We start from the raw sequence: 26,433 nt of genomic DNA, 5'->3' as shown, positions 1-26,433 counted from the left end.
TCTATAAAAAATCTTAATCCTTCCAATAATTATCAGCTGCTGAAGTTGAGTTGTTCTTTTCTGTCTGGCAACAGTCCTCTCTGCTGACATCTCTCTTGTCTTGGGAACTGCACAGAGTAGAAGAGGTTTGCTATGGGTATTTGTTTCTACTCTGGACAGTTCCCGAGACAGGTGTCATACAGAAATGAACAACCCAACTTCAGCAGCTCATACATACTGAAAGGATTAAGATTTTTTTAATAGAAGTAATTTACAAATCTGTTTAACTTTATGTAGCAAGTTGATACACACACACATATATATAAAATGGAATAAAAAAAGATGGGTTTTCTATCTTCCGTAGACTAAGAAAAATAGTTATGCATGATTGATAAGCTGTGCACTATAGAAACCTGCTGTTATGTTTGGAAGACTCTCACTTAAAATGAAAGTTATCAAAGGTTATCAAAATTTTTCTTTCAGAAAGTTCCAATCTCTAAAGCCTTACTTACTCAAAGGGAATTTCATTTTGTTGAAGAAGAGCCTGAATATCATAGGACACATGGCTTTCAGCACGGAAGTCAACGCGTCTTCCTGGTTCTACAAGATCAACATGGTCTGGCACCCAGAAGTCAAGCTAAAATAGATATAAAGAAAATTTAAGAAATGAAGACTTGTGATAGCAAAGTTCATTTATTACATTGAATCAAACTGTATTTACAATCCAGTAGAGTAGATTGAACAATTTATGGAGGCAATGACAGTTCTGTTTAAATACTGTAGGAGGTAAAACCTTCATTCCATGAAAGAATTTACAAAGGTTCAAACTTGAGATAACTTGTAATTCTCGTGTCCTGATGCAGAATCTGTATTAGGGAAAGGTCACACAGGGCGCATTCACAGGGTATTTTTCGCTGCCGATGCACCAACAGCTGTCACTGAGGGACTGCAGAGTGAGCTCCCTGGCTGCAGCCGCATACCTCTGTGTTTCCTGTTGTAGAAATCTGCCACTACAAGTGGACACACAGAGCTAATGGCTGCAGCCAGTGAGCTCGCTCTGCAGTCCCTCAGGGACTGCTGTTGGTGCATCTGCAGTGTCAAATATATTGTGGATGCGCCACTTGTGACCCTGCCCTTAGGATGTCTCTTATGTATTAGAGGGACTTTTCTGATCTTTCAGGCAGGGGAATTTAAATACAACTGTACCCCATAGCACCCCTATGGTTACTCTCTTCTGTTCATGGGATAGATGTTTGTTCTCAGCACCTCCCATATATTAAAGGGGTACTCTGGTGGAAAACGTTTTTTTGGTCTATTGGTCTGGAAGTCCATTATTCTTTTTCAACTGAACCATTCATCCATCATACACTCGTTTGAGTGATATAGCTGAAGACTGAGTTATCTATTTTTCATATTCACTCCTTCTAGTACTTATCAGCTGCTGTATACTACAGATGAATTTCTTTTCCTTTTGAATTTCCTTTCTGTCTGACCACAATTCTCTCTGCTAACACCTCTGTCAACGTCATGAACTGTCCAGAGCAGGATAGATTAGTTATGGGGATTTGTTCCTGCTCTGGATAGTTCCTGACATTGACAGAGGTATCAGCAGAGAGCACTGTGGTCAGACAGAAAAGAAATTGAAAAAGAAAAGGGCTTCCTCTGTAGCGTACAGCATCTGATAAGTACTGGAAGGATTAAGATTTTTGTATAGAAGTAATTTACAAATCTGTTTAACTTTCTGGCACCAGTTGATTTAAAAAAAAAATTGTTTGCCACCGGAGTACCCCTTTAAATATTCTATGTTTCATATCTTTGAGGGCAGACAGTACAGGAGAGGGTGTTCCTTGCATTCTCTCCTCCCCTCCAGGTCCATGACTCCTACTCTGAGATAATTAAGAATGGTCTTTTTGACTTTATTTACTCTGCTTTCATATCTAAAATTTTTTAACCCTGTGTGGACCATCAGAAAATAAGTCAGGAAGTGTTAATCACATGGGGGTCAATGGAAACATTCAAACCCTGAATTAAAGCTACAACGTATGACTTCAATGTTTCTGGATGAATTGTTTGTAGTTTGTAACATTCAAGGGCAGTGATGCTTGAAGTTTGATTTAGAATATAGATGAAAAGAGAGTTCACCAGACATGAAGATGAAAGCGTAAAGGTTAAAACAATAGAGTTCATTTTTAACAATAACACTGAATTTTACAGTTATAAAAGCCTCCAGGTTTGTAAAAGAAAATACATACGTAGTCCATAGCAGAATACACACAAGAAGATACCAAAAAAAAAAGTCTCAGACGCCCTGTTTGTCACATTTACTTCTTGGTCAGTTAATGAGTCAAATAAAAATTGATGAGTAGGTAGGGTAAACCACCGACTAACGTTCCATTCAGGATTGGGAGTATAATTTATAGACTACACTGCTCCTTTCAAGGTTTTGTGCACATTCCTAGTATGTCTAGATAAAGCAGTCTATAAGCAAACGGTGCTAGAACTCCTGGGTTGTCCTAATTTTGGAATCCCCATACCTTTGCACTGTTAGCCAAGCTTCTGATGAGTTCTACTTGCTTGTAGTTTTGTGGAAATACCCGGAAAACTTTCTCCCTGTAAATGACAATTAGCAAACGTAAACCCCTGCATAGGTTATTATTCACACAGTCCACAATGAACATTGTACTTACCCATGAAAGCCTCTGGGCTCGGCAGATACAGCCGCAATACCCGCAAGGATGAGTATGGTCCACATGGTGATGAAGATAGGGATTGCCAACTTGGTTTCCCATATATATACGCTGTGCAGATTGTTTATCTAGTTTATGATTTGCAGAAGGAGGTTCCACGCCCATTGGTCTGTCTCATGGATGATTGATTTTAGCACTGGCCTTGTTGTATTTACCCAACAGCTTATTTTTGTGCACCTGTGTTTTAATATTTCATGGCCACTGTGTGGAAATCCATGTGCAATCCATTGGACAGAGAATGCACACTCTTTTTATTTTTATTTTTTTTTCATTTGCTTTACTGCCATTGGGAGTGGATGGGTTTCTTTTAGTTATGTTAAGCATTTCCACAGGATTGTTTGAATAAAATGTGTATATTGCTGACATAAATAAAATAATAATATTGCATTTAAATAATATATTTTGAACTAGACATTGCCCGTAAATACTATATGTACTGTTCTAGAGTAGAAGGTATTGTTATAAGTTGAGATATCATTTTCACATAATACACAGCTTTTTAAAACCTCATTGTCTGGTTCAATTTCCATTCTTCAACAAAGGCTCCAGCTATGAATGACTGTTGTGTTCCAGTAAAACAAGACACCAAGTGATCCTAATGGATATCTTAAATGCATGTTCAGAAGTTTCCAAGCTTAAAAAACTTAATGTAAGATGTCTCCTGTGATCAACTGAACTTTGTTGTATACAAAAAATCCTACTTCAACATGGGTTACAATATGATTGTTCCCTCTATGGTATGTAAATGTCAGACAATTGTCAAAATCGGATGCAGACATGTACACTCACTGGCTGCTTTATAAGGCACACCTGCTCAATTGATTGCTAATGCAAATAGCTAATCAGCCAATAACGCCAATCATGGCCACAACTCAATGCATTCAGGCATGTAGACTTGGTCAAGACAACTCGCTGAAGTTCATCACAATGGGGAAGAAAGGGGATTTAAGGTGCCAGATTGTCTGGTCTATGTATTTCAGAAACTGCCAATCTACTATTTTCTCACTGAGCCATTTCTTGGAATTAAAGAGAATGACTGCGGCAGTTGTGTGGATAAAAATGCCATATTGATGTCAGAGGAGAACGGGCAGACTGGTATGAGTTAACAGAAAAGCAACAGCAACTCAAATAACCACTTGTCTCAGCCAAGGTATGCTAAATACCATCTCTGAATATACAACACATGAAGCCTTGAAGCAGATGGTCTACAGCAGCAGAATACCACACACGGTGCCACTCCTGTCAGATAAGGAAACTGAGGTTACAGTTAACACAGGTTCACCAAAATTGGAAAATAGAAAACTGGAAAAACATTGCCTGGCCTGATGAGTCTCAATTCTAGCTACAACACTCGTGGTCAGAATTTGTCATAAACAACATGAAAGCATGCATTAATCCTGTCGTGTATCAGTGGTCTAGGCTGCTGGTAATGGAGTGAGTGACATTTTCTTGGGCCCTTAAGTACCAATCAACTCACTATACATGCAAAATATATATTTATCTTTTTTTATGCTGTATTTGTATGTGTATTTGATGCTATGAGAATTCTGGCAAGCAGCGGAAAATATGCTGTGTACGTGCTAGGAACAGACACAGGGCTTTCCCCGTTTCAGTCCTGTGTCTGCAATAAGGTTCAAAGCTGGCACCAGCATAACTGTGACATGCAGCCAGCTCCTGAACCTTATTGCAGACACAGGGCTGTGGTGGGGTAAGCCCTGTGTCTGTTCATAGCACATACACGGAAAAGAGAAGGAGAACAGCACCGGGCCCCAGCTGTTAGTGCAGGTGATCGTCCGGATAACCAGTCCAGTGTATCGACATCCACGCACCAATAGATCACAGCACAGAAGCAGCAGACTCCAATGTATAAAGCAAGCTGTAGTCTTTTATTAGTTACCAGCAGTGCAACGTTTCGGATATATGTTAGCCTTTGTAGCACATACACATCGTATTTCCTCTGCTTGGCAGATTTCTGACAGTGTCAAATACGCTGCATATTTGCCTAGTGTGACCCTACCCTAAAGGTAGGGTCACACATAGCGCATCAGCTGCATATTTGATACTGGGGATGCGCTACTGCCTGTCCCTAGAGTGTGCCTCCAGCTGTTTTCCCCTGTCTCCTGCTTGCAGCAGAAATCCGCCGCTACGAGCAGATACAGATGGAGCTGAGAGTCTCGTGCGCATGCACAGCATACAGCAGGCATTGTGGCCACTCTCAGCCTAGCTCAGGAAGCAGGGGTGCGGCCGCGATGTCTGGAGAACTGCGTATCACCTGAGACTAGCATCTCCCTCTGTGCTCACAGTGGCGGATTGATGCTGCGAACAGGGGACACGGGGAAAAAAGCTGAAGAATGACTCTAGGGACGGGCAGTGGATGCGATACGTGTGACCCTACCCTAATATTGTTTTCCATGAAAAGTTTATTTTCACAACATCCTGTGGTCTGTTATTTGTGATATACTGATCCACTCTGTTAATATTTATGTAAATTTTTGCAGTTTTATTTGTTCTTGTTTTGGGTTTAAAAATGCCAAAGATCAAGAAATCTATAGTAGTACAGGGGAGGTGCCTAATACTTAACTTTTATTAATGTTGCAATAAAAATACAACTCATATGTGTGTATAAACAACAACCAATAAAAATAAGACAACCATAACCTGGTTGCATCGGACTCAACTATACCAAGTTTATTCTTATATAGGTTAATGGCATAGTTTAGATTCAGCATAAATGGAATCAAAGAATGTATTTACACATGCTATGTTCAGCACTTCTCCTGACACATTTCTTCCACAGATGGAAAGCACAAGAAGCTTGTAGCATCATAGCGTATACTCCCCAGCTTTCATGTTGTACAGAGTCTTAAAGGGACAAATATTAGTGAGTAAAACCTATAAACTATAAAGCAGGGTAGGTGTATAGATTACTTTCCACCCAACCCCCAGAGATTCCCTCGTTGCTGTATAGATATAGTATAAATTATAAACCATATGCTGATTAACTAGGTAACTGTTGATATAGCCGCTATGAGTAAAGTATGGGGGCTTCACTTCAAACGTATACTTCATACAGTAATGAGAAGGTATGATGAAGTCTGTGAACATACAAGGAGTACAGCAGGAGAACCATCTTAAGATATGCAGTCTCTGTAGTCCGGTATGAAAATCACAAGAGCGCTAACCTTGTCGGTTATACACACACATATGAGATGTATTTTTAATTGGAACAGTAATAAAAGTTAAGTATTAAGCAGCTGCCCTGTACTACCCAAGATGTCTTGATATTTGGTATTTTTGATTGTATATAGCTGGGAGCTCTTTTGCTAAGTGAGGTCCACTGCAGGACCATAGACAATTTATATGCAGACTATATCTGGTGTTGTTTTGGGAACACTAAAGTTAGCCATTTAAGGGTGGGGGTCAATAGTTATGTCTGAGGTCAAGAGTTAGTGCTTTTTCAGTGAAAAGGCCTGTCAACCATAATCTGTATTCATGACCATGTCTGTTTTGTGAATAAAGGGATCTTCTATCGTGGGAATGTCATCTGATCCATCTGTTCTTGGATTCCTAACACAAAAACTTAACTGTAACATTGGGATGCAGAAATATCCACTTACTGTATAAAGGTACACCTGCTAAATTGCTTTTTAAGGAAAGTAGCAAAACAGCCAATCACATGACAGCAACTCATACATTTAGGCATATATATAGACTTGGTCAAAACAACTTGCTGAAGTTCAAACTGAACTGGATGGGGAAGAAAGTAAATTTAAAGGACAAGTATCATATCCCCCATCCAAAGGTTGAGGGATGAGTTTTAGATTGCTGCGGGGGGGGGGGGGGGGGGGGGGGGGGGTTGATGGGTTCTGAGCGCTGGGTGGGTATAGATTAATTTGGAATGGCCAAGGAAAGTAATAACTGACAGATTGTTTTTCCACCTGGACCAAAGGTACATTTGGTTCCATGCAGACCAGTCAGTGCAGTAACTGCTCCTGTGGCAACATTATTCTGTGCTGGTAATAAGCACATGAAATGTTTTGGGAAACACGCTAAGAAAACTATAGCAATGAATCACGGTGAACATGTGCTGAGTTAGATGTTACCCATATAGAAATATATGTTCCTTTAAAGCTGGTTAATGCAATATGGAATATTTCATTTGGGAACACCAGCAATGATTATTTTCCCATAAAGTTAGGTACACATTTCCATCAGAGTTCTATTCTGGGAGCATATTTCACAGAATCCATTAAAATAGAGGGGCATGAGTGGAGAAAAAAAACAAGACACAAGCAGTTATTTTTCTCTGCTGAAATCCTGTTAATAAACGGACACCAGGCGGAATCCAGACAGACCCCACTAAATGTAATAACGGAAGTCCCAGCACTCACCGATGCAAGCAAATGGTATTTATTGTGTATCCTAGTAACAGGACGCGTTTCGGCACTTAGCCTTCCTCTGCTGTCAACTGGTTCGCTCGCAGGCGCCAGTTATATGCACGAGGAGGCGCCCTAAAATGACGTCACTTCCACTGGCCGGCACGCCGGGAGTGACGTCACGTAGTCATAGTGATATGTCAACAAGGCATCAAATGTAAACACAAAGCGTTATGTGTACAATGTCTTGCAACAGTGTAATTCATACGTAGTAACAAAAAGAACAAGAAGAAGCAGTGCGCCTCTTCCCCTCGAGAGCCACAACGGGGAAAGAAGCATCAGGTAGTGTAACTGTTCTCTGCTGGACGGATGCGGTGCGCGCTCCCCCTGCAGAGGGGAGTTAGCGCAACTGACTGTCCGAGGACGTAATAACAAGCGCCTGTGGCGGTAGGGTACTGTGGTCCCAAAAGCCGCTCACGTCTGCCAGTGAACAGTATCGCAATGAAGACCTGTCATTTAAGGGGGAAGCGCAGCCGCGCATCCAGCCAAAAGCTGGTCACCCACTGAGTGACAGTCAGGGAGGACCCACCCGAGCCTATTTGCTCATGGGACCTGGTAGCACAAAGTAAATAGTGGTATGATCCCATATCTGAAAAAAGAAGAATTTCAACAGTATAAAGTAGGTATAATGTCAAGATAGCTAATAATAACAGCATAGCGTCCATATAGTATCCATATGTCATCCTAGAATAAAAAATCCAACAATCAACTGGTGGTCACAGGGGAAAAAAATAATAATAATTAATAACGAGGTGACATTTGAGGTACAGTCACCAAGTTATATTGTAGCAAAGCAATATGGTCCAACTAAAGACCCAGCTATATACTGAGAAGGCACACGAACATGAACATAGAAAACATACCCATCAGCCGAGGGGATAGATTAAGCCAACCCACCTCCCCGATTACCAGGATCAGACCGAGCTTGTGATAGCTAAAAGAAAAAAGATCAGAAATCAATGGGGAATTCACAGTAAGCTGGTTATTTCATATTCCCTATTGAGCCCTCTTGGCTCCAAAGTTTGCAGGGTGTGAATCCAAAAAGCTTCCCTAAATAGTAGGCGTTTCTTTATGTCACCCCCTCTTTTTGGTAAAGTGACCTGCTCGATTACCTGAAATTTTAATTGGGAGATGGAGTGACTTTTTTCTTTGAAATGGAATGGGACCGGTAACAGGTAATTACCACAGCGAATGGTTGATTTGTGTTTATTGATTCTATCCCTAATTGTCTGCATGGTTTCCCCTATGTACAGTAGTCCGCACGGGCATTTTATCGCATAGATCACGTTTTTGCTTAGACATGTGTGATATCCCTTAATTGTATATGTTCTGCCCGTGTGGGGGTGAGAAATTTTATCACCCTTTAACACGTTGCTACATTGGGAGCATTGAAGACAGGGGAAGGTACCATTGTGTCTAGATGTAAAGAATCTTTGGGTAGATATGCCTTCATCTTGTTTGGGTAGGGCCCGTACCAGGCTGTTGGATAAGTTCGGTGCTCTTTTGTTACAAATCAGTGGTGGTGAAGTGAACTCAGGGATGTTGGGATATGCCTCCTGTAGTATGTGCCAATGTTTGCGTACGATGTTGTCTATTTTAGGCGTGCACGGGTGAAACTCGCGTACAAATGGTATGCGTTGGGTAGTCGGTTGTATTCTGGTGCGTGGGGTGTCACTTCTGGCTTCTCTAAGGATATATTCGGGGTATCCTCTCTCTCTAAATTTGGACTCCATCTCGTCAAGTCTGATCTGTTGTGTGTCAGGGTCACTAACGATACGCTGTACTCTCTTGAATTGGGATTTGGGAATCGCCTTTTTGATGCTGTGCGGATGCGCACTGCTGAAGTGTAGAAGACTATTCCTGTCTGTTGTTTTCTGATACAGGTCTGTAGTGATGTTACCCGATGTGTCTCTTTGGACTAGAGTGTCCAAGAACGGGATGGATTCCTGGCTGAGTGAGAGGGTAAATTGTAACTCTTCCCATATTGAGTTGAGATAGGTCAAGAAGGACATGATGGTGTCACGTGGCCCCTCCCATATGCAAAAAATATCATCAATATATCTACGCCATATCTTGGCGTGATGTTGAAAAGCCGGATGATTGTAAATAAAGAATTCTTCAAAGAAGGCCATATAGGCATGTGCATATGGGGGGGGCCACGTTTGCGCCCATCGCCGAGCCACGTATCTGTAGATAGAATTTTTCCTTGAACATAAAGTAATTGTCATATAGTACAATTTTAAGTAATGAGATAAAAAAGTCCTTTTGAATGTCATTGTATGTACTTTTTTGTAATAACCATTCAACCGCTCTGATACCTTTTTCATGTGCTATTGAGGTATAGAGACTGACTACGTCAATTGTGACTAACCAGGTGTTGTCGGAAGTGTCCGTAATATTGTTAAGAATGGAAAGAAATTCAGATGTATCCAGCAGGAAGGATTTTGTTTGTCTAACCAAGGGTGTAAGGGTTTTCTCCAGAGTAATGGACAGGGGATTGAGAGCAGAGTCTATAGATGCCACGATGGGGCGCCCCGGAGGGTTAGTTAATGTCTTGTGAATTTTTGGTAGAATATATATCACAGGTGTGATAGGGAACTGTTTAATCAGAAAAGTCCCCAGTTTGGCATCTATAGTTCCAGCTTCCAAAAAGTGTGTGGTGAGGTCATGGATTTCTTTTTGTATTTTGGGCAAGGGGTTACTCGGAAGAAGCTTATACGTGGAGCTGTCAGAGAGCTGGCGTAGAATTTCTTTATCATAGGCTTGGGTATCCATGATAACAATGGAGCCCCCTTTATCAGCCGGTTTTATGGTAAGGTCGCCATCGCTCATCAGTTCCTGTAAAGCTTTCCTCTCTTCCCTAGATAGATTGTTCCTGGCCTCAAGTGTGTCTGACATATGTCTAGTAGTCATATTTTCAACCTCTTGCTGGACTAGTTGGATAAATGTTTCAGTAGGATGGTATGTGTGCGGGGGATTGTATCTGCTCTTATTTCTAAGGCCGAATTGTTGAAGTGTCAGTGTCTCACTCCCCTGACTTGGTGGTGTATCAGGGATGGGATTACTGGAAAAGTGTGTTTTTAGTCTCACATTGCGATACAGTCTATGTAAAGCCAGATCTAATTGTAATGTGTTAAGTTTACCTATCGGGCAGAAGGATAAGCCCCTCTGGAGTAGGTTGAGCTGTGTGGAACTGAGGGGTTTGGATGAGATGTTGATGATAATAGATTTATCCCTACCTGAGCTCGGGTCTGTACTTGGGAGCCTCGTGTGTCTGTGGTGGCGGCCAGACCCCACTAAAGTCACTGGAATCCGTCAGGACCCGTCTGACTCGATTCTTTTCTGTTGCTAACAGAGTCTGTGACGGAGCTCCCAGAGCAATGACGCAGGTATGAACCTGGCCTAGAATAATGCAAGCATTCATTTACACTGAGTGAAAGCAAGCGTGTAATATCATTTCTACTCCTATAAGCTTGAATAGATATTGAAGAAAAGCAAATTTAAGTAGTGTTCACTGATATACACTGATATATTGCTTATGTACACTCCTAATCCCTAAGATATGATAATGGAACTCTATCATATTTTTTTGTGTCATATCTGTTTAAACATTTGCTTTCCTGATATTCAATATCTAACATGATTTTGCTACTTTCTAGTGAATCGTTACTGCTTATCTTTCCTTTTTTACCCCTGGGCATTCATTCCCATTTTTCAACATTCTGTTTTACTGATACAAATAGTGCTGAGCACAACATGATGTGGACATGGTTGTCAGTGAATGCTATATGTAAAAGCGTACACATAATCACTATGGGGGAAATTTGTCATAACATGTAGAGCACTTTTTTGGTATGTAAAAGTGGCAAACAACCTTATCTAAGCAACTTTTAGTTTTCACTTTGTAGTGGTCACAAATTAATGAAGTGCGAATGTTTTCATTTAGAAATAATGAAAGCCACAAACCCCTCCAAAATTTCACAAGTCAAAGCCAGGTCAGACGTGGCTTACAAAAATGCCTTTGGGGAGCTTTAAACTGTGACTTTTTGTGCAGAGGAGAGAACAAATAATACAAAATGGTGTTTTGAAGTAATTTATTGTTTTTCACTTATGTGCTCCAAATTTATCAACCCCCCCCCCCCTTGATAGTATGATAAATGTTTAAAACTCACTTTCCAAAGACACAATGATGAATGTAAATAGCCTTTATGGGTTGAACCAAGTGCCAAGTAACTAAGGAAATACAGATGTAAGGACAGTAATAACATTTGCATTTATTCTCTCATTTAACCAACTAGGGATGGTGTATTCTGTGCCTATGGGACTGGAACTAATATCATTATATGGATCAATGGTTTCACGGGTTTAGTACACCAATGAAATAATAATTCTTGAATGTTGAGGTCTCAAGTCCTCAAACTCGATATTATAAACCAAAACATTTCTCTGGAGCATTTATTTTGATATAAGCAGAAGGTAAAAGATGGATGTCCTGCTTATCAGTTCAGTAGTGTCCTTGGTATAGGAATAGGGGGAGAGCAACATCTTGGAATAAGAATGGGCCATCAGATAAGCCTTGATAGAAGAAAGACTAGTGCGGATGAACAACACCATCAGCTTAAAAATAAATAAAAAACATAAAGATAAAAATGCACTCCACTTGGACAGCATGTCTGCACATGACATCTTATGTCATGTAGCAATGTGGGAAAGAACGTTGCTATTGGTAAATGATATTGTTCGTAAATGTCATAAAGATGTTTGTTTCTCATGAACTTTTTAGATCTTTCATCCTGGTTAGATCATATCATTCAAAGTCAGGACTAGTTCACAGACAGTACTGTGTATTACCAGGAAATAAGGTCCTTTACAACCATTAATTATTTAAAGAAAGGTTTTAAGAAAGCTATACTTCACATTTTCTTCTGTATCCGGTTTATTCATCATGGAATATCATTATATAATGGGTATATACTGTATTTGATATGGTCAAATAAGTGTTGTACACAGACTTTTCTATATTAACATCACTTTCCAGATCCTGCTGTAGATTACATTTCAACAAAAGCCATTGGATCTGATAAGCAACATGATGCTCCTCAGAACTTCTGAATACAGAGTGGGTTTTAATATTTATTAAAACTTTTGCAGAGGAAAAGCCGACCAGTTGCCCATAGCAACCAATCAGATCACTTCTTTGATTTTTAAAAAAGGGCTATGAAAAATAAAAGAAGCTATCTGATTGGTTGCTATGGGCAACTAGTCAACTTTTCCTCTGCACAATTCTAGCTATTAATAGCAGTCTACACACACCTGACCGATCAACAATTTTGGCACTTCTCTACAACATGTCAAAAGTTTGTTCATAGTGACAGTGCCCATTTACCTACAACTCATTACTTGTAGATGCTAAATATGACTTTGTTATTTCAGCCATGAAATAATTTTTACGTTACTATGTTATTAAATGTTACTATTTTATTCAGTAATAAAAGCAAACAACTTCCATATAGATAGTAAAGAAGCAGTAAATATTCTATGTCTCTCATCTTTAAGAGCAGACAGTACAGGAGAGGATGTTCCTTGTATTCTCTCCTCCCCTCCAGGTCCATGACTCCTACTCTAAGATAATTAAGAATGGTCTTTTTGAAACATTTTTTTTTACATGCTTTCATATCTAACATCTATTAACCCTGTGTGGACCATCAGAAAATAAGTCAGAAAGGGATAATCACATGGGGGTCAATGGAAACATTCAAACCCTGAATTAAAGCTACAATGTATGACTTCAGTGTTCCTTGGTAAATTGTTTGTAGTTTCGAACATTCAAGGACAGTGATGCTTGAAGTTTGATTTAGAATATAGATGAAAAGAGAGTTCACCAGACATGAAGATGAAAGCGTAAAGGTTAAAACAATAGAATTAATTCTTAAGCAATAACATTGAACTTAACAGTAATTAATTTCTCCAGGTTTGTTAAAGAGAATACATTAGAAGTACATAATCGAGTACTATTGCCAGTAAAAAACATATGCCAAATAACCTTTTTGACACCTTAAATGCATATTCAGTTGGCAAGCTAAAAAAAAAATCTAAATGTGAGATGTTTCGTGTGATAACCATCGACACAGGCAAAAAATCAGATCCAATCTTGGTCATAGTGAAGAAACATAAGAAATACCATTTGTCAAAGTACACATTGACAACAAAATATATGTGAATGATAAGAGTTGTGGCATGCTTAGACATTGGATCTTGGCATAAGAGAAAATAAAAGTACTACCCCTACTGCAATGGCTCTCATAGGCTTATATTTAGCAGGGTATAACTTTGTGAGAAATCATTGACTGCTTGACATGACTCTGAAGTGCACTCTAAGACATTTTGCCCAGTTGACGGAGTTTGATAGGGGGTGCATAATTACACAAGGAGAACCAGCAACGTTTCAGAGGACTCCTCCTTTTTTGTCCAGCCAGGCTTAACAAAGGAAGAGGAGTCCTCTAAAATGTTGCAGTTATCTATGGAATTAGAAGATCACCAGGTTCAGTCCGTGGTGAATGTAAAGAGATTCGGCTGGGATTGCAAGACTCCATGCGGAGCAGCAAGCAGATGGAAAACCCTTACATGCCGTGAACTATATTGTCTTGCTGAATGCACCTGGGTGAATAATGTTTTGTTTATCATGTTTTTGTAACTAATGAAGAGAATATAAAGTAAACTATAGTAGCAAATTCGTTGACTTCACCAGTCATTTGTATTGGATGCCCAGACAAATCACCATTAGAGAGGATGACAAGCATGAGCAGCAATGACACTTTTCTTGACCATCATTCAAATACAGTGACATTTTCTCTGCCCAGACCATTTCTATGCAGTTATCATAAGGAAATTTGGTGTCACAATGCCCATTATCTGTTCCTACATTGACAGGCAGCCACTGTCAGCTTGGTTTGCAGTGATGTCATGAACAAGAAAACTGGACTGCTATGGACTAGAACTGTGTCATATTTAGCAACAAATTCAGGTTCTCTTTAAAAACAGCTAATGGCTGTGTTTGAGTATAAAGGCCTTGGGTTGAGGGCTTCAATCCTGCATTTGGTTTGAATGGCATACTTACTGTCACATATGGGCAAGGAAGGAGTGCACACCATTCTCACCCACTCCCCTATCCCTGCCTACTTACGTACCTGCCCAAGGTGATAGGTCCGTAACTGCAGTGACAGTCCCTCCCTAGAAAAGTGAGGGGCGTAACTGTCAAAATAATAAAATACAATAATACAGACACAGGTCAAGGTACAGTAGGGAGCAGACAGACTAACAGAAGCAAAACTAACACACTCACAAAATAAGTCAATGTCCACTATCCGCGTTAAAAAACAGGAGTTGTCAAAGTACAAAATCGCTAATACCAGAGAGAAGTCGAGAAGATAAGCTAAAAGTCACAGCTGTCGGGTAAACAAGAATAACACAGGCATTGAATGAGAGCAAACTGCCAAGTTAAATAGGCAACCCGGCAGGTGCTCTTATCAAAAGGTCAGCTGACCAGCCAGACAACTAAGCGTAACCCGGCAAGAAAAACAAACAAAGAACCGGTCAGACCCTTTTAACCCTATGGGTTCTGACACTTACCCCATCGGGCTCCACCAGCGATCTCCTTCTCTTCTGCGGGCACTGATGGCATCACACAGTTGCTGTGGCTACTATCCTCTCTGACAAGGGCTGATTATCCTATCAAGGAGCTAGGATGCCAGCCAATCAGGCTCAGCACTTGCATCTCACTCTGCCTGAGATGCATTGATCTAAACAGATTTAATCTACTGGCCACAGACGCTTGTGATTGGTGATCACTACATGCCTCACTTATGTTACTATTTCTCTAGACCTGACATTGTTCTCAACTCCTGCCTAACTACCTGGTTACTCCTCTTCTTGGTATTGTTATTGACATTCCTTCCTGACTCCGTAACAATTTGGCTTGGCTTCTGACCTTTCTTTGGTACCTGACTCTGTCAATGATGTTACCCCCTCGCTCACTTATTCCTTGGCTTCAGACCTTTCTCTGGTACCTGACTCTGTTAATGATATTACCTGGCTATTGACCTTACTCCAATGTTAACCATGCTTCTGTTTCAAATTCTGTTTCTGATGTACCTTACTGTTATTGACATGCCTAGTTTACCAAGCTTGTCCTTTATCTCCCTAGAAGGCACTTGTGTAGGTTTCATCCCACTGACCTGCACCTACTTCTTTCAAGGGCCCTGCCATGGGTAATGTAGGCTTCTGACAGCCAACATCATCTAATCTTGCCAAAGGCTCTGGTAAAAACACAGGGATCTCCATAAACTCTGTGTCCAAGGGATGGGTTAGTGCACTGGTTGTGCATGGAAGGCTGGACCATTTGGGACTGAAGCAGGTATGTTCATCACAGCTGGTGTGATGATCTGGGGTGATCTGATCTGACAATCAGTCACGCATAGTAGGGACAGTAACAGCTCAGTAATATGTGCAGGACATTTTGCGACCCTGTGTTGCCTCTAATCACAAGGCTTCCAACTGGCATTTTTTAGCAGTATAATGCTCACACATAACAAATGTTTCTCAGGAATGTCTCCACCAGATTGCTACACTTGACATATACCCACCTCAGGAATATTCATGGGACCCCTTCATCCATGTGAGCGTGAGGTGGGCATGCATATCAGTGCAGAGGGGATAGAGGCAGGGTAGCTGGGTATGCCGAGTCCTGCCTCCATTGCAACTGTGTGTGTTATAATTGTAACTTAGAGAAATACTGGTCCACAATATAATAGTACTCAATTCAGAAATATAGGTAAAGTCAAAGCATTCACATAATATACCTTGCAACTGTACATTACAAGTTTCATGCATATAGGCTACATCTTTTTGAATAGTTAGGCCAATTCTGGCCTTCTGTGCTTTGCTGCTGTTAAAAAGGTAGCATGTTTATTAATAGCCACACTGATCAGCTAGTCAGTGAGAGTGCTCGGTGACGGTACCCCACCATTCCAATTTACCATGGATCCCCTTTAACCCCTTAACAACGCAGGACATAAATGTAAGTCCTGGTGAGCTGGTACTTAACGCACCAGGACGTACATTTATGTCCTATGCATAACCGCAAGCATCGGAGCTATGCTCGCGTCATGCGCGGCAGGTCCCGGCTGCTGATAGCAGCCAGGGACCCGCCCATAATGGCGGACATCTGCGATCGCGCAGATGTCCGCCATTAACCCCTCAGATGCCGTGATCAATACAGATCACGGCATCTGCAGCATCTTACTTTAAATGGATGATCGGATCACCCGCAGCGCTGCCGCGGGGATCAGATCGTCCAGCATGGCGGCCTGAGGTCCCCTCACCTTGCACCGGCCGTCTCCCGGGGTCTTCTGCCCTGGTCTGTGATCGAGCAGACCAGAGCAGAAGATGACAGATAATGCTGATCAGTGCTATGTCCTATACATAGCACTGAACAGTATTAGCAATCGAATGATTGCTATAAATTGTCCCCCATGGGACAAAATTAAAGTAAAAAAAGTAAAAAATAAAAGTAATTTTTTTTTGAAAAACCCCCTCCCCCAATTAAAACATAAATTGTCCCATTTTCCCTATTGCACCCCCAAAAAGTGTAAAAAAAATATTTTATACACATATTTGGCATCACCGAGTGTGTAAATATCCCAACTATTAAAATAAAATGTTAATGATACTGTACGGTGAACGGCGTGAACGTAAAAGAAAAAAAAAGTCCAAAATAGCTGCTTTTTTTTAATAACATTTCATTCCCAAAAAAAATTTATAAAAAAAGTATTAAAAAGTTTTATATAAGCAAATATGGTATCAATAAAACTTACAGATCACGTCGCAAAAAATGAGCCCTCATACCGCCGCTTATACGGAAAAATGAAAAAGTTATAGGACTTCAAAATAGGGGGATTTTAAATGTACTAATTTGGTTAAACAGTTTGCGATTTTTTTTAAGCGCAACAGTAATAGAAAAATATATTATCATTGGTATAATTTTAATCGTATTGACCCAAAGAATAAGGAACACATGTCATTTTTGTCGTAAATTGTACGGCGTGAAAACGAAATCTTCCAAAATTTGCTAAATTACGGTTTTCTTTTTAATTTCCCCACACAAATAGTATTTTTCTGCTGGCGCTATACATTTTATGGAAAAGTGAGTGATGGCATTACAACGGACAACTTGTCACACAAAAAAAAAAAAGCCCTCATACTAGTCTGTGGATGAAAATGTAAAAGAGTTATGATTTTTTGAAGGCGAGGAGAAAAAAACGAGTCGGGGTGGGGGTCGTGGCTCGGTGCGCTGGAGATGAGACGTGCGGCGTGAGAGCTCCAACAGGGCAACAGCTTCCACGGCACCTAGCGGACTATAGGAGGACGGAATAAGGGCAGAAACAAGAAGCTTTCCCTCCTAACATCAGCGAAACAGATCAGTAACATCGCCACTTACTTTAGAGCGCCTCCAGCCCCGATTCCAGCAACGCGGCCTGCTCTCCCACAAGCGCGGCCGCCATCTCCTTCACAGGAGGAACCTCCACTTCTGGCCTCAGAGCGCGCGGCTCCTCCGCTGCAGATTATGGCCGCGGCTCCTACACTGACAGACCTGCCGCCCTCTATGCTGCTGGCTGCTGAGCCTACAGTGAAGCCGAAAAGGGACCACCGAAGGGGACCAGATCCAGACTGCAGGTCTTCTCCGGTCATCACTGCAGACAGATACTCTGAAGCCCCAGGATGTGCGGCCTCCTCTCAGTCCTCGCCCTCCCTGTCTGTACGTGGAGATCCCGCAAAGACCAGTGGACTCCCCGAGGGGACGCTCCCCTCCCCCTCACAACTAGCCCTGCAGCACCCCCCTGCACCCCTCTCTGATAACGGGGCTATACTGATGTCTGCCCCTGCTACATACCCACAGGGTCACCACCTGGATCCAGTACTGTCCCCCAACGTGTCCCTTGGACTGCCGTCCAGTGACCCAGGCTGCACTGCTGCTACAATACCGCTGAGTACATCTCTGGTTACCACTGGAACCACTGTCCCCTCTTCAGAAAAACGACCTAGAGATCCTACTGCCTCCTCACATCTCCCAGCACTTGGTCCCCCAGATCAAGATGTGACTGATTGGTCAGTTGAAATGGACTCTGACCCTAATGCTGATTCTCATGACTCTGCAACTGATAGTGACCCTCCAGATTATTGGGGTGCTAGTCCTCCAGCTAAAAAGACACTCTTCAAGACACCGCGGAAACTGCCCCCCACAGGACCTTCCACCTCTGGCCATTCCTCATCTGATGATACCCCTACCAACTATAGACGGCCTGCCCGCCGCTATCAAATACCTGATCGCACCTGAGACTGCTCTCAACCGTGTCCGGTCACCGACCTGCCATCGCCAGAGGCAGCATCAAACACTCTGAAGCGCTTTCCTGAACTACAGGCGCTCTTGGCCTTGCTCTCTACCAAAGCCGACATGCAGAGTCTGGCCTCCAACCTTAAGACAGCATGGAGGAGAGGCCTAAAACCTGTTAAGGAAGATGTCTCCAAACTCAATGATAGAGTTCGCGACCTAGAGGAATTCCGTACATCAGTGTCCTCACAGATCCATGCTCTCAACGACCACGCCAAATCTACTACTATTCAACAAGCTGCGATGATAGACCAATTGGATGATATGGATAATAGAAATAGACGTACAACATTAGACTGAAAGGTCTGCCTGAATCCGTTTTCCCCCAGGACTTATCAGGGACGCTCCCAAAAATTTTCAACGAGATTCTTCAGAAACCTCCGGAAACTCCGCTGGAGCTAGATCGAGCTTGCAGATCCCTTAAAGCTAAGAGTCCTGACACTTCTAAGCCAAGGGACGTGGTTTGCAGAATTCATCATTACAACACCAAAGAAGACATCATGCGCAGGGCCAGGGACCTGAAACACCTGTCTTACAATGGTACCCCAATTTCTCTGTACCCTGACCTGTCCCTTCGGACCCTCCGACTCCGGGCCACCCTTAAGCCACTGCTTCTGATGCTCCATAACGCACAGATTACCTACAGATGGGATTCCCCTTTTCCCTGAGGGCGAGACACGGCCGGACCATAGCGACTCTCCTCAAACCAGAGGACTTGCCTGCTTTCTTGGCCACCTTCAAATTGCCTCCAGTACCTCTACCTGAATGGACTGCCATGTTCCTGCCGTCGACTTGGCCTAGAATGAGGCCCCCTGATTGCAATCAACAACGTAGCGATAGATCTGACCTCCTGCAGCTGACACATCGATTCACTCGCCAGGAACACAAGACTTGATCTCACTGTTATTTGTTTATTGCATGTGTTTCACTTTGCTATGCAGGCGCATCTTGCCTACTTCACCCATACCGTACTTCCTGTACTTCACTGTCTGACTCTGGTTTACTTATGTTTTCCATGTTTATACAGATACTGCTCTACTCCTCCATCATTTTTACATATGACTTCATCATCGTGCCCTTCCACACCTATCTAGTCATAAGGTGCCTAATTTTTCCTCCCATACTTAACTAATCTGTTGAGGGTAGCTTAGCCCTCGACTAATTTAAGTGCCCCTACATTGGATGACCCCTCGTTTCTTTGCCATACCCCAACATAGAAGTAACCTCAGAGGGGCTCCTACTTCTTGATTGTTATACTAGCCCTGTCTCCACCCACAACTGCCTAGTCACTCTTTTGACTGACTTGCTTCACCTTTCACTGTATCGTTCCCATCCCTGGCACGCCTTCCATGTTATCCCCCATTAGTGTACTGTCTGGGCTGGCCCCAGTCTTATTCTTGGCCTCTCTAGCCTCTCTTCTCAGACCTCTTGTACCAGTACTCTTATGGATACTTTTCTGTACTGTTTTCCCCACCCTAACTATCCTGTCACTTTCTCCTTTGTTCAGGTTGACACATCTACTGCTGCTCCTCCCTTGCGGCCTGGAGACCCTGGACCCCGGCACCTCGACTGGTAAGTAGTGTTGCTCACGAATATTCACAATGCGAATTTTATTCGCGAATATCGCATATTCGCGAATTCGCGAATATCCGCGAATATAGCACTATATATTCGTAATTACGAATATTCGTATTTTTTATTTATTTTTTTCACAGTACACATCACAGTGATCATCCCTCTCTGCTTCCAGCTTATGTGGTGTAAAGAAGGCTCTAATACTACTGTGTGAGACTGGGGCGCAAATGTTCGCATATGCGAAAATAAAACGGGGATATTACGAATATGCGAATATTCGCGAATATATGACGAATATTCGTCCATATATTCGCGAATATTCGCGAATTCGAATATGGCCTATGCTGCTCAACACTACTGGTAAGCAGATCTCCTCTCTCTACATCACACATGGCAGCTGACATCAAATTGGCTACCCTGAATGTTCAAGGTTTTAATACTGCTGAAAAGCACGCCCAATTGCTATACGCCTTCCATAGACAGAGAGTACACATCCTTTCACTACAGGAAACCCACTTTAAAACAGACCACCTACCCACCATCCCAATGAAACATTACGCGACATGGCTCCTTAGCGCCAACCCCGAGGCTAGATCCAAAGGGGTATCATTGGCTTTCCACAAATCCCTCCCTGTCACCATTGACTCATCCCTCCTTGACCCTGATGTGAAGTTTGTCTTTGCTAACTGTACCATTGCAAATCAGCCTTTCACCATAGGGTCCATTTATGCCCATAATAGAGAACAAGTGCCATTTTTAATTAGGACCCTATCGACCCTATCACGCTTTTCCAAGAGCCCCATCCTTCTTAGTGGTAACCTTAACCTTCCCCTATTTCCTCAATATGACACGTCCTCTGGCTCCTCTATATTATCATATAATAAATGACGTGCCCTCCGAAAGACCCTACATTCTATGCAATTATGCGATGTATGGAGGGTCTTCCGTCCCCAAGACAAAGACTTTACATTTTACTCTAACCCGAGACACTCATACAGTCGTTTGGACTGCCCTCATTCTTTACTCACGTTTTACTCTAACCCGAGACAATCATACAGTCGTTTGGTCTGCCCTCATTCTTTACTCACGTCTATCTCCTCCACTGAGATTGGCTCCAGGATACTATCAGACCACGCTCCGGTTTATTGCTCACTGACGCTCCCCTCACTGGCCAGACCTCAGGCTTCCTGACAAGACGCCACCATGAGAGAACTAATACAAACCCATAGTGATCTGCTCTCTCTCCTATCCTCTAAACATAAATATTACAAACAGCTAACAGGCCGACTCTTCTATGAGTGGAGCAATAAATCTGGAAGACTTCTAGCTGCTGCAGAAGAAATCTTCTCTGTTCATACCCGCTATTAAACCCCGCACAGGCCCCCCCTGTTCTTTAACCCCCGACATTCTTGAGGCTTTTTTTTCTCAATCACCTTCTGAGCATATGCCGAACCCACTGGCTCACTACATCGAGCACACAGCACTGCCCCGACTAGACCCTGTGATTACACGAGATCTAGAGAGTCCATTCACCCTCATGGAGATGGAGGCCGCGATTCTCTCCATGCACTTGGGAAAAAGTCCCGGTCCAGACAGGTACACTGCACAATTTTATAAAACACTACATCCAACCTTCGCTCTGATCTTGCTCCTGGCCTTCAACTCCATCTCGGTGAACTCGCCTCCCCCACCCTATTTCCTGCGGGCCTACATTACAGTTATTTCTAAGGATGGCAAGGACCCACTACTTTGCTCCAGCTACCGCCCTATCTCTCTATTGAATACCGATACTAAATTATATGCCAAGATGATAGCAAACAGAGTATCAGCACACATGCCTGCCCTAATCCACCCTGACCAGGCCGGTTTCATAAGGGGTAAAGAAGCGAGAGATAACACTCTTTGCACGTTCTCAGTAGCTCATTATGCAACTAAACATGACTCTCCACTCTTTCTTCTCTCCCTAGATGCCGAGAAGGCTTTTGATAGGGTGGATTGGGGCTTCATGTCTGCCTCTTTATCCCAAATTGGTCTGGGTAACACCATGGGGTCACGCATACTGGCTCTCTATACCCATCCACAAGCACAGGTTAGGATCAACGGTCGCCTGTCTGGGTCCTTTGCTATAAGTAACGGGACTCATCAGGGTTGCCCTCTCTCTCCCCTCTTGTACATACTCTGCATGGAACATCTCCTGAACGACATCCGTCAGAGTCCTGACATTATGGGACTGACTGTGGGACCAAACCATTATAAATGCTTAGCCTATGCAGACGACCTTCTACTATACCTCTCCTCCCCTCTGACCTCCCTCCCATCCCTCATGTCCAAGATCAGACTCTTCTCACAACTCAGTAATTACAAACTAAACCAGACCAAATGTAAAGCCCTGAACCTGACCTTACCCACGTCCATGCTCCAACACCTACAATCAATCTACCCCTTCAAATGGCGTACCTCCTCTCTCCAATACTTAGGTATTCAGGTGCTGACCAAACTGTCGGATACGTACAAATTAAACTTCCCCCCGATTCTAACTTCTCTGCAGAGGGATCTGGGCAGATGGGAGAGGAAAGACTTTTCCTGGTTGGGCAGAGTGAACATCATGAAGATGAATGTGCTGCCACGTCTCTTGTACCTCTTCTCCTGTATTCCCCTCCATCTGCCCCGCTCCTTCTTCAGGGAACTGTCATCTCTCCAATCGGACTTTGTATGGGCCCGGAAACACTCTAGACTGTTCTCATCCGAAGGAAGAGGGAAGGTGGTCTGGCTCTCCCGGACTTCCTCACCTACTACATAGCAAATGTCCTCACTAGAGTACTAGACTGCTGCCACCACCGCAATACTAAGCAGTGGGTGGCCCTGGAGAGCCAAGTTGTTGGCAGTGACCTGATGGCCTTCCTCTGGCGCCCTCGACCCCTGCCCAACAATGTCTTGAATCTTCCCCCGGGGTTGTATTCCATACATCGTACCTGTAGACTATATCTGCCCAAACTCACCCTATTCCCTTTTAATGGCCCTCTGACCAGTGCCTGCTTGCCTCTTGATAAAGCTGGTGGTCCAGCGAAACATGTCGAGGGGGGCAGTGTGAAAGATTTTAATATAGGCAGCCATCTGTCCAAGTATCCAGTTTAGTGTTGTTCTGCAGGCACCATTATCTGGTGTAATTTACATCCAATATTGAACCAGTTGGTCATTTCACATTTATTAGGAAAGTGGATTACAGTGGCTCCTAGTATTTTAATATAAATTGCGTGCCTACAATACAATAAAGATTGCACTCTTAACTTACGTCTTTAGGGTGTATGGGAAGAATGGGTATTTTTGGGTTCATCTTCGGATGATCTATAGGAATTTATTGGCCATCAGAAACTGTCACAAATCCTCCCTGTCCTGCAAAGCGCAGGAGACCAATTATAAAATATTGACGCGGTGGTACAGGGTTCCCTCCCTCCTGGCCACCTGTTATACAGGTGTGTCAGATCGATGCTGGCGCTGTAATCTGGATAGGGGCACCATGCTCTATATCTGGTTCACCTGCCCCCTCCTTACAGACTTTTGGGCTGGAGTATCTGATATCATCACACAAATTACTTCGATTCAACTGACTCTAACCCCGGAGATTGTCCTATTGTCTATACTTCCCCGCTCGATACCTTAGCCCACGTATAGATTGATCACCTTTCTCCAACAAGCCACAAGAGCAGTAATACCACGCCTGTGGAAATCAGTGACTCTGCCAACAATAACCTCCTGGCTACAAGAAATCTCTTACATTCAGAGAATGGAGGAGCTCACGGACACCACACATCACTACTTGGCTGCCCTGGACTACTTTCCAATCCTCACCTGCCTTCACTGCTATACACCTTGAGCTCCATACTCCCGATCACCCCAGGACCTGTCCTACATAGAAACCTCTTTGTACTTCTCTACCACACATTTTCAGCTTTGTCCTACCATTCCACTTCCATAGTCAGTTGCCGTGTCGGATCGTTGCCGGGATCCGGGTCTTTGCTGCTTGAGAGGTAAGCTGGTCTTGCCTCTGACGCAGTCTTTCTCCTTTTCTCTTCCTTCCCCCTACCCCTCCCTGCCGCTCTCCAATCCCTACTTTCTCTCTTTCTCTGTGCCCTCTTCCCCCCTTTTTTACACCTCCTCTTTCCCCTCTTTCCCCCCTCTTCCCCTTCCCATGCCCAATTCTTTTCTTTTCCCACTTCATCTTCACTGCCTGACCTGTCTTAACGTTTCCTTATCTTCCTTGCCTTTGTGTTCTCGTATTCTGGAATTGTTTATTCTGAGTTGACTGAGGTCCCCGACTCGGTCTCCTGCCTTCTTTAGGCTCATGCCAGTAGCTTGGCCATATCTGCTAGAGACTGTAGCTCTTATACACTCTTGACCCCGTCTGGTTATATTGTTAATCTGTCTTGCATATGTTCATTTCCATGACTGTTTGTATGAGACAACTTCTCCATTTATATTCTGTTATGTCTGGTTTCAAATTTTTCATTGAAAAATTCAATAAATCTTAAATTTGAAAAAAATAAAATAAAATTCGGAGTCCTTAAAGGGGTATTCCAGGCCAAAACCTTTTTTTTTATATATATCAACTGGCTCCGGAAAGTTAAACAGATTTGTAAATTACTTTGATTAAAAAATCTTAATCCTTGCAATAGTTATTAGCTACTGAAGTTGAGTTGTTTTTTTCTGTCTAACTGCTTTCTGATGACTCACGTCCCGGGAGCTGTACAGTTCATATGGGGATATTCTCCCAGCATGCACAGCTCCCGGGACGTGACATCATCATTGAGCAGTTAGACAGAAAACTTCAGAAGCTAATAACTATTGAAAGGATTAAGATTTATTAATAGAAGTAATTTACAAATCTGTTTAACTTTCCGGAGCCAGCTGATATGTAAAAAAAAAGTTTTTGCCTGGAATACCCCTTTAAGGCCCAAATGGGCTGAGTCCTTAAGGGGTTAAACCATTAAAGGGGTATTCAAGAAATGTTTTTATCTGACTGTGCTACAGTGGCTGTAATGTTAGTGTAGTTCATAATATAGTGTTTGTACCTGTGTGTGATGGTGGTCTCCAGAGATGAGTGAATTTTTTAAAAATTCGATTCGGCTATTTTCAGAAAAAATTTGGTTCGGTCCGAATTTATTTGCTTCAAATTGCTATTAAAAACGGCTGTTTCTGGGCTACAGAGAGCCTCAATCGGTGTGTAGAACACTTTGCCTTGCTGTAACACACATAGGGAGTGTGCTGTGTTAGTGAAATAATACTGTTATTCAGTGTGACATGCAGACTAGAGGCGATGCTATTAGAATCACTGTCGCAAAGTGGCACAATGACAGAGCCTGGAGATGGCATCAGAATGAGGAGACCATATAGTGGCTGCACGACACAGCGTGGATTTGGCGGCCGCATGAGGAGACCGCATAAAGCCTGAAGGACACAGCGTGAAGGTGGCGGTAGCATGAGGAGACCATATAGTGGCTGAATGACCAGGCCTGGAGGTGGCAACGGCCAGACGAGACCATAGGGCCTCACAATTGAAAAGATTAAAGATATTTTTTACATATAAATTGAAGATTTCAAATAGATGAACCTAAAAAGTTTTATTTAATGTGCCAGCAGCATAAGGAGACCACATGGCGGCACAATGACACAGCGTGGAGTTGGGGGAAGCAAGGGGAGACCATATAGTGGCTGAATGACACAGTCTGGAGGTGGCGGCAGCATGAGGAGACCATATAGTGGCTTAATGGCACAGCCTGGAGGTGGCAGCAGCATGAGTAGAACATATAGTGGCTAAATGACACAGCCTGGAGATGGCGGAAGCATGAGGAGACCATATAGTTTCTGATTGACACAGCCTTGAGGTGACGGCAGTATGAGGAGACCATATAGTGGCTGAATGACACAGCCTGGAGGTGGCAGAAGCATGAGAAGACCATTTAGTGGCTGAATGGCACAGTCTGGAGTTGGCGGCAGCAATAAGAGACCATATAGTGGCTTAATGACACAGCCTGGAGGCGGCGGAAGCATGAGGAGACCATATCGTTTCTGATTGACAGCCTGGAGTTGGCGACAGCAAGAGAAGACCATATAGTGGCTGAATGACACAGTCTGGAGCTGGCATCAGCATGAGGAGAACATATGTTGGCAGAATGAGACAGTCTGGAGCTGACATCGGCATGAGGAGAACATATAGTTGCAGAATGAGACAGCCTGGAAGTGTCATCAGCAG

The 26,433-nt window shown here is 42.9% G+C and overlaps 1 protein-coding gene across 3 annotated transcripts in view; it reads right to left on the bottom strand.

The window, feature by feature from the left end:
* Positions 1 to 26,433, bottom strand: part of CPB1 (carboxypeptidase B1) — a 72,203-nt gene that overhangs the window by 9,943 nt on the left and 35,827 nt on the right. Inside the window, exons 1-3 of one of the 3 annotated variants that reach the window (XM_056564833.1) lie at positions 14,792 to 15,093; positions 2,514 to 2,589; positions 492 to 616 (exon numbers count right to left, since the gene is read on the bottom strand). In XM_056564833.1, the coding sequence (XP_056420808.1) occupies positions 492 to 616; positions 2,514 to 2,589; positions 14,792 to 14,796 (206 nt within the window). In that variant the 5' untranslated portion in view covers positions 14,797 to 15,093. Of the gene's footprint in view, positions 1 to 491; positions 617 to 2,513; positions 2,590 to 2,666; positions 2,761 to 14,791; positions 15,094 to 26,433 lie in introns of those variants that run through there. The other 2 variants (XM_056564831.1, XM_056564832.1) reach the window with 2 other exon arrangements.

Source organism: Hyla sarda, chromosome 3, assembly GCF_029499605.1.
Source record: "Hyla sarda isolate aHylSar1 chromosome 3, aHylSar1.hap1, whole genome shotgun sequence".
NCBI lineage: Eukaryota > Metazoa > Chordata > Amphibia > Anura > Hylidae > Hyla > Hyla sarda.
This window is presented reverse-complemented; position numbering and strand designations above follow the sequence as displayed.